This window comes from Yamadazyma tenuis, chromosome 3, assembly GCF_029203305.1.
Source record: "Yamadazyma tenuis chromosome 3, complete sequence".
NCBI lineage: Eukaryota > Fungi > Ascomycota > Pichiomycetes > Serinales > Debaryomycetaceae > Yamadazyma > Yamadazyma tenuis.
Window position 1 is genome coordinate 1228966 of NC_089463.1, and position 16629 is coordinate 1245594.

The following is a 16629-nucleotide window of genomic DNA, read 5'->3' on the forward strand; positions in this document are numbered from 1 at the left end:
CACCAGGAACTTGAAATATGTTAAAGCGATGAAGATGTAGACATTTGAAATTCTCCAACCACATATACAAGTAGTTTCAATTGCTAGTACACTCCTGAATGCCCCCAGAATAACTAATACCGGTGCACTACTAATGCTAATATTATGTAAAATTTTCAGCGAGACTTCGAAACATAAACTCTTGAACGATGTCCACTAAAAGTAAGTATTAGAATTATATGGATTATGTGAATAACTACTAACTCCTGCTAGCTACCAAAACCGAAAAAGTCGACTACACTATCGCCAACTCTGATGTTGTGCAAAAATACAAAACCGGTGGTGAAATTTCTAGTAAAGTCCTCAAGCAAGTCAGAGATTTGGCGGTTGCTGGAAGTAAAACTTTTGACTTGTGCCAGAAAGGTGATGAATTAATGGAAGAAGAATTGTCCAAGATTTACAACTCCAAGAAGACATCCCAGATCCTCAAGGGGATTGCCTTCCCAACTTGTGTTAACCCCAACCACATTCCTGCTCATTTTGCACCTCCAACTGCTGAAGATGAGGCCAACGTTGAATTGAAGGAAGGTGACGTGGTGAATATCATGCTTGGTGTCCAGATTGATGGGTTTCCTGCCATTGTGGCTGAAACCGTTGTTATAGGTGAATCTGAATCATCTCCTATTGAAGGTAAGAAAGCTGATTTATTGCACTCAGCTTGGAATGCCAGCGAGGCTGCCATCAGAACTTTCAAACCAAATGCAAGAAACTGGGATGTCACTCAAATCGTTGACAAGGTTGCCAAGGTATTTGACACCACCCCTGTGGAAAGCATGATGTCTCACAATCAACAAAGAAACGTGTTATATGGTCCTAAAGAAATCATATTGAACCCAACAAAAGAAAACAAAAGTCAACTGGACACCCACAGATTCGAAGAAAATGAAGTTTATGGATTGGATATTTTGATCTCTACTTCTACTGATGGTAAAGTCAAGGAGTCCAAGTACAAGACTAGTTTGTACAAGTTAACTGGTAACTCTTATTCTTTGAAATTGAAGACTTCCCATCAAGCTTTGGGAGAGTTCAAGAGCAAGGCCTCGGGTCTTTTCCCCATGAATGTCAAGAAGCTTGAAGATATCAGAAAATCCAGAATGGGATTAATTGAGTGTGTCAGCCACCAAGTGTTGTTGAGTTACGATGTCATGACTGAAAAGGAAGGTGAATTCATTGCCCAATACTTCACCACCTTCGGTATCACCAAGAACGGTATTGTTAAGTTCACCTCTCCAACCTTCAACCCAGCTTTGTACAAAACCGACAAAAAGATTGAGGATGCAGGGATATTGGAATTGATTGCCAAGCCATTGAAGACCAACACCAAAAAGAAGAACAAGAAGCCTGCTGAAAACAAGTAAACCAAGTAAGATTTTTTTATGTCTTTAGCGAAATAAAAAGTAGAGCCGATTGTCTCACATTTGGCGCTGATCTGGAAATTTTAGATTTACATAGCTTTACACAACTTCAAAAAAATGTCTACAGAATTCTCCAAGTTCGCCTCGAGGAGGTCGACGGTCTACTCTACGAAGGGAATGGTGGCATCTTCACAGCCTGCTGCCAATGCTGCTGGCCTCAAAATCTTATCTAAAGGGGGTAACTGCGTCGACGCTTGCATAGCATTAGCAGCGGCCCTTTGTATCACAGAACCCGGATCGACAGGAATCGGTGGGGACTGCTTCGCTTTGTACTATAAGAATTCCACCAAGGAAGTTTTGGGCCTTAATGGCTGTGGGAGAGCTGCCAAAAACTTGACTATTCAAGATGTGTGGGATGAATTGAACGAGGGAAAATCCATGGCAAGAATTCCATATACATCTGCTTTTGCTATAAATGTACCTGGGGCCATCGCTGGATGGTTTGATGCCTATGAATCCTGGGGATCAGGCAATGTCAGCTTTGAAGAGATTTTGGAGCCAGCCATTGAGTTAGCTGATAAGGGCTTTGCCGTATGCGAAATGGCAGCGAGAAGCTGGAGAAACTCCACCCCAAAGATTATCAAACTGAACCCCAATTTGGAACCCCAAGATATCCCGGTTTTGATTAATGGCAAAGGCCCCGACGAAGGTGACTTTGTGACCAACAAGTCCATAGCCAAAGCGTTGGAAATTATTGGAGAAAAGGGTAAAAAGGGCTTTTATACTGGGCCGGTTGCGAAAGCTATTATCAACCAAACTGATTCTAGACACCACAAATTGACGCTTGAGGATCTTGAAGCACACACTTCGACATTTGTAGAGCCTATCCAGTACGATTTCTTTGGCTACACGATTTGGGAGATTCCTCCTAATGGGCAGGGTCTTGTTGCCTTGGTTGCATTGGGGGTGATCCAAGAGCTTCATAAGGCTGGGAAAATAGACGTTTTCCAATTGGAGCACAACTCGTCCGAATATTTACATTTGCTTATTGAGACCTTGAAAATAGGGTTCTACGAAGCCAATGACTCGGTGACTGATCCCGAGTTCAAGGATATCCCTGTGTCTAAGATTTTGTCTTCTGAGTATTTGGAAAAGAAGTCCCAGTTGTTCAGTAAGGATAAGATCATCAATTCTTCTATGTTTGGGGTGCCAATTCCTGATCCCAAATTCAAAACTGATACTACTTACTTCACTGCCTCCGATGCCAATGGTGATGCCTGTTCCTTCATCAACTCAGTATACCAGGGGTTTGGAGGAGGTATTTGTGTGCCTGAGTATGGCTTTTGTCTCCACAACAGAGGAGCTAATTTCAATTTGACCCCTGGAGCTACAAACTGTCTAGAAGGTGGAAAGAGGCCTTACCATACGATCATTCCTTCGATGATCACCAAAAAAGGAGAACTTTTCGCTTCTTTTGGAAACATGGGTGGATACATGCAACCAATTGGACATGTTCTTCACGTTATGAATCTCTGCGTATTTGGATTTACTCCCCAACAATCGGTAGATCTGCCCCGGTTCTTACTTGATGCTGATACTTCGACTCCAGATTCTGGTTTGGGTGGTGATGGGCCTGTGAGCACCAATGTTACTAATGTGTTAATCGAAGAAGGGATTAGCGAAGAGACTTATCAGAAGTTGACTAAGCTAGGTCATAGAACTAGCTGGGTAAGAGACAATGCCCGTACGACATTTGGCAGAGCTCAGATCATCAAGAATGAGTCGAAAAATGGACACTTAATTTATGCTGCTGGCTCAGAAATTAGAGCTGATGGAGCTGCTATTCCATTTTTGTGAGGTGATATGAATATCCTTCCAGTGACAGATGTTACAAATCTTATGAGATGCTTTTCTGAAATACTAGTCAGTCTGCAAATCTAGCCAATTTGCCTAAATTATAATCAAGACAAGGCTGCCCAAGTGAAGATAAGGGTATTTATAACTATATTTAAGGTGTTTAAGTACTATAGTATAGCCTGGCAATTAAACTAGATACACTAGCAAGACAAAGATAGCCAAGCTGTACCGTTAACCAAAGTCAACCCTATAGATCTGATTTCTTTCCAAGTTTACACCAAGCCCAAGGAATATTTTTACGGGTTCAGAAACAAAACCTGCATATATGATGACACAATATACAGGTTGTATAGTGTAGTGGTTATCACAGTTGGTTTTGATCCAATTAACCCCGGTTCGAATCCGGGTACGACCTGTTTTTTTAGAGCTATTCTACTAACACCCTAATTATGGTTCAATGTGAACTTATCCACACCGTATTAGTCTGAAAGAAACCCTTTTAATTTGTATTCTCTCAAATATTTATAGGTTCATCGGTGAGTATTGTAGGTGCGTTCAAAGGAATCCGAATAGTTGCTTTATTTGGAACTTTTAAGGAAAGTTCCTACTTTCATTACTCTACAAATTAAACATTAAACCCTTCCTTCCTCAAGACCCAGAGACGTATACAAGGTGGTGTTCTTATGTGCTTGCTACGAAGACTAATCTCATTGTTGCAGATATTTTATATTATACACATGAGATCTATTTATGCATTGCTCAAGGATTCCACATATTCAGCTGCCTTGGCTTTTACTCTGATTGCTCCCTTTTCATCACCATTGTCATTTTCGAATACCACCCATTTGTTAAAAAAGAACTTGGCCTGCTTTTTGGAAAGCTTTCTGCCCAATGCTCTCTCAAATAAGTCTTCAACTTTGGACTTATCTTTTCCGAATTTGATTTCTTTGTCAATGTAGACATTCCACAAATCGATTTTCTTTGGTGCATCATTGATTAAACCTTCAAAGAGAGATCTACCTTGTTCAATTTCACCTTTCTCGAATTCTAGTTGAGCAAACTTCTTGACTATCTCAACATGATCCCGCTTTGACAAAACCTGTAAAGCTCTTGCTAATATTTCATGGCACTGATCGTTCAAGTTTCTGTCGAGTAAGTTTGAGGCATAGTTTACCCAGAGTTGAACGTTGGAAGACCCGAATTTCTTGAACATATTCTTGTAATGAGAGTCAAGCTTTTCAAAGTTTTCCGACATCTCATAGATTGAAGCCAACTTTTGGTGCATAGTTAATGAGTCCATGAATTGACAAGATCTCTTGAAGGTTTCTTCTAAGGTTTCTTCGCTTCCGAATGAGTTCTCTAAATTCAACAAGGCAATCCAGATGTTCAACTTTTCGTGTTCATCTTTGTAGTTGATTATTTTCAAAGCTCTTTCTCCGATTTCTCTTGCTTTGTCAAGTTCACTCAATTGCAATTGGAAAGACATGTAGTTCATCCACAAAATGGAGGAGTTGGGGTTACCGATAATCAATCTTTCAAAGTCCCCGGTGGACTGAGGAGCTCTAGTGTTGATGTCACCTGTTTTATCTTCAGTATACTTCTTAGACTTGGATCTCTTCTTCTTTTTCTCGGTGAAATCTTCATCGTCAGAAGAGGATTCGCCATTATCAGCTTGATCCAAAATAGAAGCAGTCCAGTCAAAGCCACCAGTTGAAAGACCAGCTGACTTCTCAGATCTTTCCTCTTCATCGTCGGATTCTTCATCAGAACTGTCAGATCCTTCCTTTACATCAATGATTTCGTCATCTCCATCTTCTTCCATATCGTCGGATTCTTCTGTCTCGTCGGCAGATGAATGTTCACTATTAATATCAGCATCTTCATCTTCAGCATCTTCCATCTCGATGTCTTCGGTGAAGTACGATGCTTTCATTCCCAATGACAATTGTTTCTTCTCGGAGTCAATCTTCAACACCTTGACTTTCACTCTGTCTCCTTCACCAAATAGCTGAGTGATATTTTCAACAACATTGTCAGAAATTTCCGAATGGTGGCATAATCCACTCACGTTGAAAGTACCATCTAATTTGACAAAGACACCAAATTCAGTTACCGTCTTGACAGAACCTTCAAATATTTCTCCAACTTCTAAGTCTTCGAATTTTTTAAAGGTCTTCAATTCACCATTGACTTCTGATTCTTTCAAGGTCATTCTCACTTGACCTTCCTTTTCACAAGCAGAGATCTTTCCGACAATACTTTGATGAAGTTTAAAATATCTCTTCCAGTCTTTCAAAAAGGAGTCTGACAAGTCTGACACTCTGACATAGGCTGAAACAGTTCTACCTAAAGATACATGGATACCATTGTTAGCAATATTCTTAATGAAACCTCTCACAACATCACCTATCTTTAAATCAGCAAAACTGTTGATCAATTTGTCACTGGCTGATTCAGTTCTTAAGCTAACAGCCATCTTCTTGGCTTCTTTATCGACGTTCAAAACAGTAGCACTAGTGAAATCATTACTGCTGAAAACGGATTCCAACTTCTCAGTGTAATCATCCAAAGCGTCTGTGATATAGGCAGAAGCAGTTACATTCTCTCCTAACTCGACCAAAACAAAAGTCTCCTTAACCTTCAAGATTCTGGCAGGATATTTGTCTCCAACTTTGACATCATCGATGGAGCTAACAGCATCTTTTCTGGCATTTAAAATGACAATATTGTGTTCGTGGTCAATCTCTTTAACGGAAGCTTGGAAAGCAGAACCAATTGGCAATTTGGTTTCTAAGTCTTCGAAAATGGAAGTGTCATCAGTTAACTCCATGAAAGAAATCCGTCCTTTTACAGTTGGAGCAATTGAAACCCACACATAACCCTTGGCAATATTGTTAACAAAGGCCAATTGTTTGCTTCCTTCCACAATGCTTGAGATATCAAGGGTCGTTGACAGGTTGGAGACAACTTTCTTTACCATACTCAATTCCAAAATTATATTTTTGTTGGATCTTTTGTGAGTAATTGGCAAGAACTTGTGGTTCTTAGCATCATGGTAACCGATAATTTTCACTTTAACCTTTTCACCCTTGTGAAATTGAGACAAAGGTTGTCTCTTATCTTTTATTTCATTCCAGGAGTTGAAACACTGAGTAATGTCGATTCTTCCCTGTAAGTTGTCAGCCATTTCAACGTTCAACTGAGTACCTTTTATGGACTTGATGATAGCTTCGGTAACAACTCCAGGTTTGTATTCACCAACATGTTTCTTGGTTGAGTCAACGGGGTTGATAACAGCTTCTGATTGGGAAACACCTTCCGAAGGGTTGATGTCCTTCAAAGACAATAAGAATCTTTTGTTTTCTTCATCAATTCTGATAACTCTGCATGCAATTGATTGGTACTTGTAGAACTTTTTAGATAAATCACCATTTTTGTCATCAGTGACGTACTTTGCCAATGCCAAACCAGTCAATTTACCACCAAAACTGATAAATAATCCCATATTCGTGACAGACTTGACGTAACCGTAGATCATTCTTTCATCAATCTCAATGTCCTTGAAGCTTGCTGGTACTTCACCTCTCTTGCTAGCTTCAATTAAACTGTTCTTACGAGAAGCAATAACAGAACGGGCCTTCAAGTCTTTTTCCAACACCAAGACATCCAAAGTTTCACCAACTTGTAATCTCTTAGCTAATGCTCTGTTCTGTTCGTAATTGCCATCAGATAAATGACCGTTGAATATCACACCTCTTAAACCGCTGTCAGCCAATTCAATGATCACAGAGTCCTTTTTCTTTTCAACCATGATGGCTGGAACAACAGATTTTCCTGGAACTAGATCACCAAGAGAATCCTTTTGAGTACCAGTCAAACTACTAGATTGTCTCAAGGACACTACCAATTTCTTGTCTTCCTTATTGATGGTGGTGACTCTCACGTTTACAGATTGTCCGATCCTCAAATAATCTTTTGGATCATCGACAAAGGTCTCGGAGATTTCGTTCTTTGGGAGGAAAGCACCCAAGTATCCAAAGAATGACACAATTACACCTCCATGAACAAACTTTTCAACTGTAGCAGCTGTTCTCAAGTCAGGAGTGGCATTTTCAAACGAGTTCAACACGAACTCATCTTCGATATTGACCAAAGCTTTCTTCAAGGTGATGAGCAATCTATTTTTCTCTTTCTTCAACACCCTAGCCTTAACCTTAGTTCCCACTCTGAACTTTCTTTCTGGATAAATCAACTTGATATCTGACATATGCAATGGAGGTACAAACCCATCAAACTTGTCTAACACTTTCACCTTGATTCCTTTGGATTCAGGTAATACTTGTACAATCTCGATATTCACATAGGCCCCATCTTGAATGTCGTGAAAGTTCAAGTATTTGGCTTCGATGACTTTCGGGTCGAAAGATAAGATAAATACGTTATCAAAAGCGTCATAGTCAATTAGTCTCGCTTCATGTGTGGAACCAGCAGTATAGTCTATTTCAATGGATTTAGATGGATCGAGATTTGATAAATGCACTTGACCTCTCAATGAACCACCTAAATCGACATAAATATAGTTGGGATCCATTCCTTTTACCTTGACTTCGTCAAACTTGTGGCCCATTGGATAAGCTTCTAATGCAGACTCTTTCAACTCAGAAAATTTCTGAAAGTTCATAATATGAGGCAACTGGGACAAAATAAGCTTCTTGGTTCCAGCCTTTGGTAAGACAGCTATGACTCTAGCTTTAACGTTATTACCCACAGTGTACTTGTGTTGCAATGTTTTCACTTCAAAATCGTTCAAGTGAGTCAAGTTGATAGTACCATCAACGAGTCCGAAAACTCTAGTGACAATCCCATTCTTGGTAACGTCAGTAACCAAGGCATCCACCATCACACCTGGTTGAATGGCATCAACAGATGTTATAGTGGAGATGGTGGAAGATTTGGAATGCTTCTCCAATGGTTTTAAGCTCAAATTTCGAGCAGACTTGGAAGAAATGCTGGATAATAAAACCTGGCCCACTTGGAACTCATCTACATTGTATTTGGAGTCTTTCAAGTCTTTGTTTGAGATGAACCCCGTCAATCCTGGCTTACCAATGTCTAAGATAATACCATGATCTTCTTTGGAAATAACGGCACCTTGAATCAAGTTTCCGGTAATCAAGTCATCGTCTTCCAATTCCTTGTTAACCACAGATGGTTCAATAGATAACTCAATCTTTTTTCCCTTTTTGCTGGAATTTTCGATGATTTGGGCATTAATCCATTGACCTATCTGGAAGATGGTTTGAAGATCAGGAAACTCTGCTGAAGAAGTTTTAAGGGTTCCGGTGAGAATTTCTTTGTCTTCATCTTCGTTTTCATAAGCAATTTCATCATCACTCTGTTGTTCATGCTCTGCATACTTTTCAACTCTCGAAGTAATATCTTCACTGATAGAGGTTATAGGAAGGTGGCCAAACAAATTGTCTCCAATTGAAACAGTGATAGCAAGTTTTGAAATTTTGGATATTTCACCCAAAACCTTGGTACCAGGAATGAGGTTCTTAAAGTTGAAGTTTTCAATCTTGACTGACTCCTTTTCTTCCGTTACTTCAGTAGTAGTCAGATCTGTCTTGCCTCCTCTTCTCCCGTTCTTTATCTTTTTCTTGGCTTGAGATGTAGAGGTTGTAGCCTTTCTCTTGGTACCTAACGCAGCCGTTTCGAATAAAACATCTTTGGTGGCTTCGTTGGAGATTTCTTTAACTTCCAAAGGGGTCAAACCAGTAGATCCACCTCTAGGGAATGCGATATCATTACTTCTAAGTATCGATTCACGATTAGTTGACTCAGTCATGGTAGATACTTGAAATGTGGGATATAGTTAACTCTGCAAAATCTATAAATTTTTTTCTCTTCTCATCAGCTTCATCTCATCAATTTTTTATTATGTCCTGCATATTATACACGGATGCTACAAAAGCTATCAATTTAGCAGCCAATTATTCAAACATGTCTGTCAATCTCCAAGCCCTCAGACTTGCGCTGCTTCATAATCAGGGCAGCCTCTTTGGGGGAGTTGTATTTTCTGATGAGTTTAGAGTAAAAAATCCCACAGGCATTACAGAGGGTTTTATCTCCATCTGGTCCTCTTCTCCATTCTGGTGTCTTCTCCGAACCACAATGTGTACAAATTAGAGGCGATTGTGATTCAAGTTCTGGAAACTTAAAGACAGATCTGTGACTCGTGTGCATCTTCTGAACCAGTTTGGACTTGGAATGATGTACAGCTTTCGATTCTTGGTGAACATGCTCTTCGGATTTGGAGTTCCTTCTTAAACCAGGTTTGAACTCGCTCAACCCAGAAGAATTCTTGAAAGAGGACATCAGCTTTCTCTTCTGATAAGTAATGACTGGCTGGGTGGCATTTGCATTTGACCCCGCTGAGGCTCTTCCAGTATCAGATTTCACCACCAGGTTAGCAGCGTGAAGTTGTTCTCTTTCTCTTTGTGTCAATAACTTAGCTTGAGATGCCTTGAGATTTGCAAGAATACGATGATGCTCTTGAGAGTAAAACTCCAAAGTGACTAACACAGAAGGGGGAACGGAAAGCAACATATGCTTAATTGAATCAAGAGTGATCCGGTTTGTGGGACGAATTTCAGAGCCAAGAGCCAACAGAGCATTATCATTCGCAGGGCTGTTCACCAATTTGGAATACAACAAAGCATGGTACTCTCTTTTCAACAATTCCATGTTTTCGGAAACATCTTGTGAGGTGGACATTAGTTTGGTGATATCTCTCATAACGTCATCTGCTTTCACCTCATCAACATCTGCTCCTGTTTCGTATGGACGATGGTGTATCAAGGGTGGTGGGGGAAACTGGTAGTTCACAGGGTAAGAACCAACACTCGAATTTGGGGTATGGTGGTAAGGCGAGGAAGCGTAATACGTGAAATCATTAGACCCACGAGACCAAGATGAATGACAAGCAGGTTTCAAAGAGTAGGTATTCATCACCATATTTGTGGGTGGCTGACTATCAGGGACATAACTGTTTGAGAAAGAAACCCTAGATTGGGAGTCAGGAAGAAAGGGAGCCTTTATACATGACTGATGAGTAGCAGGAATCTGTGGGTTGAACTTGTTGCTCATAGCATTCTCCATGATCTTTGAGAATGAGGGCAACGCTTCAGAACCTTGTAAGTTTACTCCACTCATGTAGTGCAAATGAAATAAATGGGTATTTGGGGAGATTAAAACAAAGAATGCCTTATACGAAAATGCCAGAAATCTCACGCATATCATAATAGTCAGAATCTGACAAAGTTGTAATTCAACCAAGAAATAAGGAAGCTTTAAGCAATTGTACTGTGAGAACGACAAAAAACACGATTTGTAATGCTAACGCATGGTGCTGCAAAGTGAGGTTTGCAACCGCTTATTAGAGGTGCGAATAAGTTCTTAACGCTTTTTCTTTCCTTTCTTCGATTTGGCATCTTTTTGAATTACAATTGTTCCATCCTTAACGTCCTGAGGCTCATCCTTAAACTTTTCCTGTGTTTCGAGGAAAAACATCAAATCTTTAACTTGCTCATTCAAATCTTGATTCTGGGCTTCAAGTTCTGTTTTAGAACTTGTGAGGTATTCAACTTTGCTGGACAAGGTTTCATTGAACATTTTAGACTCATTTAAGTCCTTGGATAATCTGTTGATTTTCTCATCTTTGAGCTTGATTTTGTCCTTCAATGACGGGATCACATCAAGGTTTATCTGACTAAGCTGCTCGGTCAATTCATCCACCTTGATTTCTAGATTTGTTATAGCTTTCGTATTCATAATTTCAGTGATCGAGGATCCTCTTCTAGACTTTCCAACAGCATGTCCTGAATTCTTTTCGCTCAACAATGCCTCATAGTATTCTTGCTGGCTTGCTAATTGACTGATCAACAACTGCGAGTATTCGAATCCAACTTCATCAACCTTATCGATACTACTGTTTGGTTTATCTGAACTCGAAGAACCCTTCTCAGGCAACTCAACTAGCTTTCCATCCGATTGGTTGGTAATAAGCCTATGAACATAGTTATCCCCTGCATAGTCCCAAACTCTGGATGTGCTCATTTCCATCGCAAAACAGTGGCCTGTGTTTACAAAGTGCTTGAGTGAATGCTGTTCCGGTGCATACCTACTGCAGCCTATGTTACCACATATTAGACATATCCACAAATTGTCTATGGTAGAGCACTCAGCACAAGTTTCTGTTTCTTCCGAAACAGAGTCAAATAGAGATGACCTCCCGGTGGTAGTACTTTCAGATGTGGTAGAAGTCCCACCGGCTGCAGAATGGGGCAACGCTACACTTTGCATTCTCGCAGAACTGTATTGCAGAAGCCTTCTGATCGATCTTCGAACTTTTTGATTGGAAACATTATTAGAATACCGACAAATAGGGCATGTATCGTCTTTCCATTTAGATAAACATTGACAATGAAACGTATGTTGACAAGGAATTGTCAATAAGCCGGTGACCTCAGCATCCATACGTTCCAAGCAAACTGGGCATGTCGGGAGCTCTACCAAAGTGGTGTTATCGGTTGAAGTTTTGGTTTCTGGAGACGTAAATGGGTCGTTTAGAAGAAACGGTATCAACGCATCATTTGTAGATTTTACTAACTTAGTATCTTGTGAGTTGGGGGATTCAATCCGAACGGACTTTACGTATACCACATGACACGCCTCGGGTTCCATGGAATTGAATGGTTTACCATCAAAATTATATTGGAATTCAGCCGTCTTTACCAAGTCGTTGAACTTCAACAATACTAAGAACCGGTTCGGCTTCTCACTCTTTAGAATCCTTATGTGTGTAATATATGCCATGTATTTCTCACCAATGAACCCTAGCACATCTGTGGCGGTGAAATATGTGGGGATTGATATGATGGATAACATAGTATCATCGCCTTGATTGGAGACCACAGTACTTTTCACCTCTTCTGGACCATCATCACTGTCACTGTCATCTTCAAATTCTCGATAGAGACGAACAATTCCTTCACCAAGAAATTTGGCCTTGATAGGCTCTCTGCTATTCATTTTAAAGGGCTTCTTCTTCTTTGTGTTGTTGATGGATTGAACTTCAAGTTGTGAGTAGCGGTAATCAAGGATGGCTTCTTTGTCCTGGAGATCGGGAAATTCAATTACTATATGATAGGAGTCTGTACCTATCATTATCTGCTGCTGAATCTTCAAGCTCTGTTAGACTTGTTATCGCTTTTATCTGCGCGAAAGAAGTTTTGAGAGGCAGCATGGTTCAGAATAGGATATTTATCTAGGATATATATGTTTTTAATAGTGTTTAGGATATGCTTTGTGTGATACGTTCAGTTATAACTCTCACACCCATCTTTCTATGGGAAATTCGGTCAAACTATTGAGAATCTGCATCTTTCTTCCCGCAAGTTTTTCTTTGACAGGCCCAATGTAGGCATGTGCTTCAGGATGAGGAACCCAAATGACATGGGCATCTGCTGCTAAACCAGACAAAACACCAGGAATTCCGTCCTCGAAAACCAAACACTCTTCTGGCTTAATTGGTTCCAAATTTTGGGATTTCCTGTGTTCGTTGAGACTCCCCAAGCAGACATACCAAATATATGGCTCTGGTTTTCCTTTACCTTTTGGAATTCTTGTGTCATCTCCGGTGACAATATGGTCTCCAAAAAAGTCGGTGAATCCTTCCAAGTGGTTGGTTTTTCTTTCAAAGTTAAGCTTATTAGAACTAGTTCCAAGAGCAATTGGAATGCCGTTCTGCTTCAAGTGTGCAAGGATCTCAAACGCTCCGGGTAAATAATTGGCCCTGTGCCACTTGGTGGCCTGGATTTCCATGGCCTTTTTAGCGAATTCTTCTGCAGTTATTGGAAGTTGATAATGATCTATGATTATTTTAGTGGCCTCAAGACCTGGAAGTCCTTGCAACTTGATCTTGACATCCCAAGTCAAAGGACCCTTACCGAACTCTTTGAATAAATCGGAAGTCGCTTCAGTGTAAAGGTCTTCTGTGTTGAGTAAGGTTCCATCCATGTCTGGAGGTTTGTTAGTACATAATCGATGGGTTAATAATGGGTTGACTCACATACCGAAAAGACATGCTTTAAACTTGCTTGGACTATAGGATATTAGTATTATGAGGATAACTCTGTTGGCGTATAAAACACCAGTGTATATATATCACACATACACCATTGTGAGTAAGAATGGAAAAATTCAGTTCTAGTGATTGACTTGAAATGCGCGGTGTATCTCACGCTTCACACTTTAGTGGCCATAATACGACATAGACTTCCAACGGCTCTTACGTATCCCTGGTTGGACAAGAACTACCGCATACCACTCACATCCACTAATCTTTAATTTGATCATAAAGACAATTTGCACTACAATGGTGGAACTCATTACCAGAGATAAGTCGGCTGCAAAATAAATATAATCCATTCCAAACAAACTATTAAAGAGGAGCGTTTTTAAACAAGTATGAGATACTTTCACCGTTGTGTAATCTTCTGATAGACTCAGCAATCACAGTTGACACGTCGATCGTATCTAATTTAGAACACAACTTGAGTTTTTCTTCAAAAGGTACCGTATTGGTACACACAACCCTCTCTAACTTGGAGTTATTGATGTTCTCAATCGCCTTACCTGATAAGATCCCATGTGTCACAATGGCGATAACCTCTTTTGCCCCGTTATCCAATAATACTTCGGCAGCTTTGGCCAAGGTTCCACAAGTATCGGCCATGTCATCCACAATTATACAAATCTTATCAGTTACATCACCAACCAATACCATTCTCGACACTTCGTTTGCTCTGGCTCTTTCCTTGTGGATTAAAGCAAAGTTCAAGTCCAATCTATCGGCCAAACCAGCAGCTCTTTTGGCACCTCCCGCATCTGGTGATACAATGATAGCTTGTTGGAAGATGATCTTTTCTTTGATATATCTCACCACACTTGGTTCAGCATACAAATTGTCAACCGGCACATCGAAAAAGCCTTGAATCTGGGAAGCATGCAAGTCCATGGTGATAACATGATCACATCCGGCAGTGGTCAACATATCTGCCATCAATTTGGCGGTTATGGGAGCTCTGGATTTGTCCTTTCTGTCTTGTCTGGCGTATGGGAAGTTTGGTAATATCACAGTGATTCGACGTGCACTAGCGGTTTTACAGGCGTTAATCATAATTAATAGTTCGATCACTCGATCGTTGACCACTCCCGATCCTATTTGACAAATGACAAAAAGGTCCTCATCTCTGACTGATTCACCTATGGAAAACTGCACTTCCCCAGTGGAATCTCTTTTGATTTCACTGGGCGTGAGCTTCAACCCAAGACGTTTGGCAACAAGTTCTGCCAAACCTTTGTGAACATCACTTGCTAATAATTTAATCGAGTTGGTGGACATGTTTGTGGGGGGCCGAAAACAAAAAATATTAAGTCCAGGGTGGTTGTTGCAAAGTGCTAGGGAATTAAGAAACAGCTGTGGTCAACTGGCTGAAAAAAATTCTTTGCAAATGTGGGTGAAAGCTGGGGGTTTAATAGGGCCGGGTTTTTTTTTTCTTCCTATGGAACGAAAGAGATGGCGATGTGCGAAAGTCGATAATAATTTTATTGGTTGTGTATAAAGCATAGGCATGGAAGAAAAGCTATTGCTATCAAAATAAGTCATCAAGGTCGTCGGCGTTGTCAGCGTTGTTGTCACTGTCATCGTCATTGTCATCATCGTTGTTATGGTCGTTTTCGCTGTTATCATTTTCATTAGCGTTTTGCGTGCCATTTTGATTCTCGCTGGCTCCTACACCACCTTCTTCATCTTCATCCTCGTCATCTTCCTCTTCTTCTTCTTCGAGAATCTTGGCCAACTCACGCTTCTTGCTATCAAGAGACGCTTTCAACGTGTTATAGTTGCTCTGGAACTTCATCTTCATCATCCTGTGCGTGGCATTAGCCAAGGCCTTTCTATTCAGCTCAACTGCTCTCTCGAGATCTCCAATCTCTTCTTGTAACATCTTGGCATGCTGGGTTCCAGCCTTATGTTCCTCGTCTTCATCCTCGTCATCTTCATCATCTTCTTCGTCATCGTCATCATCATCCTCGTCATTCTCGTCGTCATTATCCTCTTCTTCGTCTTCTTCGTCTTCAGCCCCAGATATGGCTCCCTCTATCACCATGTTCTCGTCATCGAAATCACCATCCATGACTCCCACATTGGTGTCCAAGGCCTTGGCCAACTCTTCTTCCAAGTCAATGTTCTCCTCTTCATCTTCCATACCCATAAGATCTTCACTGATAAGTTCAGTTTGATACAGATTGACGGTGGAAAATTGTGCCACTGGGGGAGGTGAAGGCGAAAACTTGGCTGATCCGATCATTTGGGCCCTGTTTCCATCGAGAATCTCGAAATGTGACTCTTCGGCCTCATTATCCAATCGTATTAATTCGTCCACCTTGGCTTCTATATCATTCATGACCCGGTGATTGATCTTCCGCGGTCTGAATCTGCGGTACACATCTTCGAAAGGCTGGGTGAGCCCATCTCTCAATACTGGTCTTGTCTCTTTGATCTCATGGCCCGGTGATATATTGTACAATGGGTGCTTATAGTGACTTTTACTAGGGACTTCAAAGTCGGTTTCGAGATTCAAGTCATTGGGGGTAACAGGTTTGATCACCAATAGCATTTGGCACAAGTCTAGAATCTTGAAGATATTCTTCTTATCGATTGTCTTGAACACTTCACTTATAGTTGGTAAGTCCACCAACCGAGCAGAGTATATGCTACCTTTTACATTTACCAATGCCTTTTCTTTGGTCAACCATTTGACATTGATTCCACTAAAGTCATTTGCTCCAACAGCGTTGTGAACATGGTCCAAATTGATATCGTTCAAGAACCTTATTATTATCCCGTTCTCAATCAATGGATCATCTTCCATATCAGGTGTCTCACTATCATATCCTTCACCGGGAACCCGGGTTGGTTTAATTCTGACTTTTGGAACTCGTTTCACTTGCAGTGTGACCCCTTCAATGCCGATGGCATCGAGTTGATGAGTTTTCTTGGGCCCAAGACTGATTTTTAACTTCTGAATTTTATTTGGATTTGTGACCTTGGGTGGTTTTGGAACATTCAATTTGATTTTGGGGAGCTTAGTCGGCGCCTTGGAACTCTTGGACGCAGTTTCGCCACTGTTGTTTGACGATCCGCCAGTGCCTCCTATCTTGAGCTTCAACTTCAATGGCGCCATATTGTGCAATTACAAGTAATGTTTTTGTTGGTATCAAAAATTCTTCGATGTCGCGAAATTGCTTGAAG

At 40.7% G+C, this 16629-nt stretch overlaps 8 protein-coding genes and 1 non-coding gene across 9 annotated transcripts; 3 read left to right on the forward strand and 6 right to left on the reverse strand. All coding sequences in view use genetic code 12, as the record gives it.

Annotated features, from left to right (window-relative positions):
• Window positions 1-188: 188 nt before the first annotated feature.
• PSN45_002973 (methionine aminopeptidase) lies at window positions 189-1397 on the forward strand (the record flags this gene model as incomplete). Its single annotated transcript, XM_006683621.2, has 2 exons — window positions 189-201; window positions 253-1397. The coding sequence occupies 2 exons, from the start codon at window positions 189-191 to the stop codon at window positions 1395-1397; spliced, it is 1158 nt and encodes a 385-aa protein (XP_006683684.1).
• Window positions 1398-1511: 114 nt separating this feature from the next.
• PSN45_002974 (uncharacterized protein) lies at window positions 1512-3251 on the forward strand (the record flags this gene model as incomplete). Its single annotated transcript, XM_006683620.1, has 1 exon — window positions 1512-3251. The coding sequence occupies one exon, from the start codon at window positions 1512-1514 to the stop codon at window positions 3249-3251; it is 1740 nt and encodes a 579-aa protein (XP_006683683.1).
• A 343-nt stretch (window positions 3252-3594) lies between these two features.
• PSN45_002975 lies at window positions 3595-3666 on the forward strand. The gene has a single exon. It is a non-coding gene; the product is annotated as a tRNA-Gln (tRNA).
• A 333-nt stretch (window positions 3667-3999) lies between these two features.
• RRP5 (rRNA biogenesis protein rrp5) lies at window positions 4000-9099 on the reverse strand (the record flags this gene model as incomplete). Its single annotated transcript, XM_066157979.1, has 1 exon — window positions 4000-9099. The coding sequence occupies one exon, from the start codon at window positions 9097-9099 to the stop codon at window positions 4000-4002; it is 5100 nt and encodes a 1699-aa protein (XP_066014076.1).
• A 149-nt stretch (window positions 9100-9248) lies between these two features.
• On the reverse strand, window positions 9249-10466 carry PSN45_002977 (uncharacterized protein; the record flags this gene model as incomplete). The annotated part of the gene is made up of 1 exon (XM_006683619.1): window positions 9249-10466. One exon carries the CDS (start codon window positions 10464-10466, stop codon window positions 9249-9251), a length of 1218 nt encoding a protein of 405 aa, XP_006683682.1.
• A 243-nt stretch (window positions 10467-10709) lies between these two features.
• PSN45_002978 (RING finger protein Etp1) lies at window positions 10710-12344 on the reverse strand (the record flags this gene model as incomplete). Its single annotated transcript, XM_066157980.1, has 2 exons — window positions 10710-11355; window positions 11743-12344. The coding sequence occupies 2 exons, from the start codon at window positions 12342-12344 to the stop codon at window positions 10710-10712; spliced, it is 1248 nt and encodes a 415-aa protein (XP_066014077.1).
• Window positions 12345-12644: 300 nt separating this feature from the next.
• Window positions 12645-13493, reverse strand: PSN45_002979 (beta-phosphoglucomutase family hydrolase; the record flags this gene model as incomplete). Its single annotated transcript, XM_006683952.2, has 3 exons — window positions 12645-13333; window positions 13388-13416; window positions 13489-13493. 3 exons carry the CDS (start codon window positions 13491-13493, stop codon window positions 12645-12647), a joined length of 723 nt encoding a protein of 240 aa, XP_006684015.1.
• Window positions 13494-13755: 262 nt separating this feature from the next.
• PRS1_1 (ribose-phosphate pyrophosphokinase 1) lies at window positions 13756-14718 on the reverse strand (the record flags this gene model as incomplete). The annotated part of the gene is made up of 1 exon (XM_006683617.2): window positions 13756-14718. The coding sequence occupies one exon, from the start codon at window positions 14716-14718 to the stop codon at window positions 13756-13758; it is 963 nt and encodes a 320-aa protein (XP_006683680.1).
• A 250-nt stretch (window positions 14719-14968) lies between these two features.
• PSN45_002981 (uncharacterized protein) lies at window positions 14969-16561 on the reverse strand (the record flags this gene model as incomplete). The annotated part of the gene is made up of 1 exon (XM_006683616.2): window positions 14969-16561. The coding sequence occupies one exon, from the start codon at window positions 16559-16561 to the stop codon at window positions 14969-14971; it is 1593 nt and encodes a 530-aa protein (XP_006683679.2).
• Between the last annotated feature and the right edge of the window lie 68 nt (window positions 16562-16629).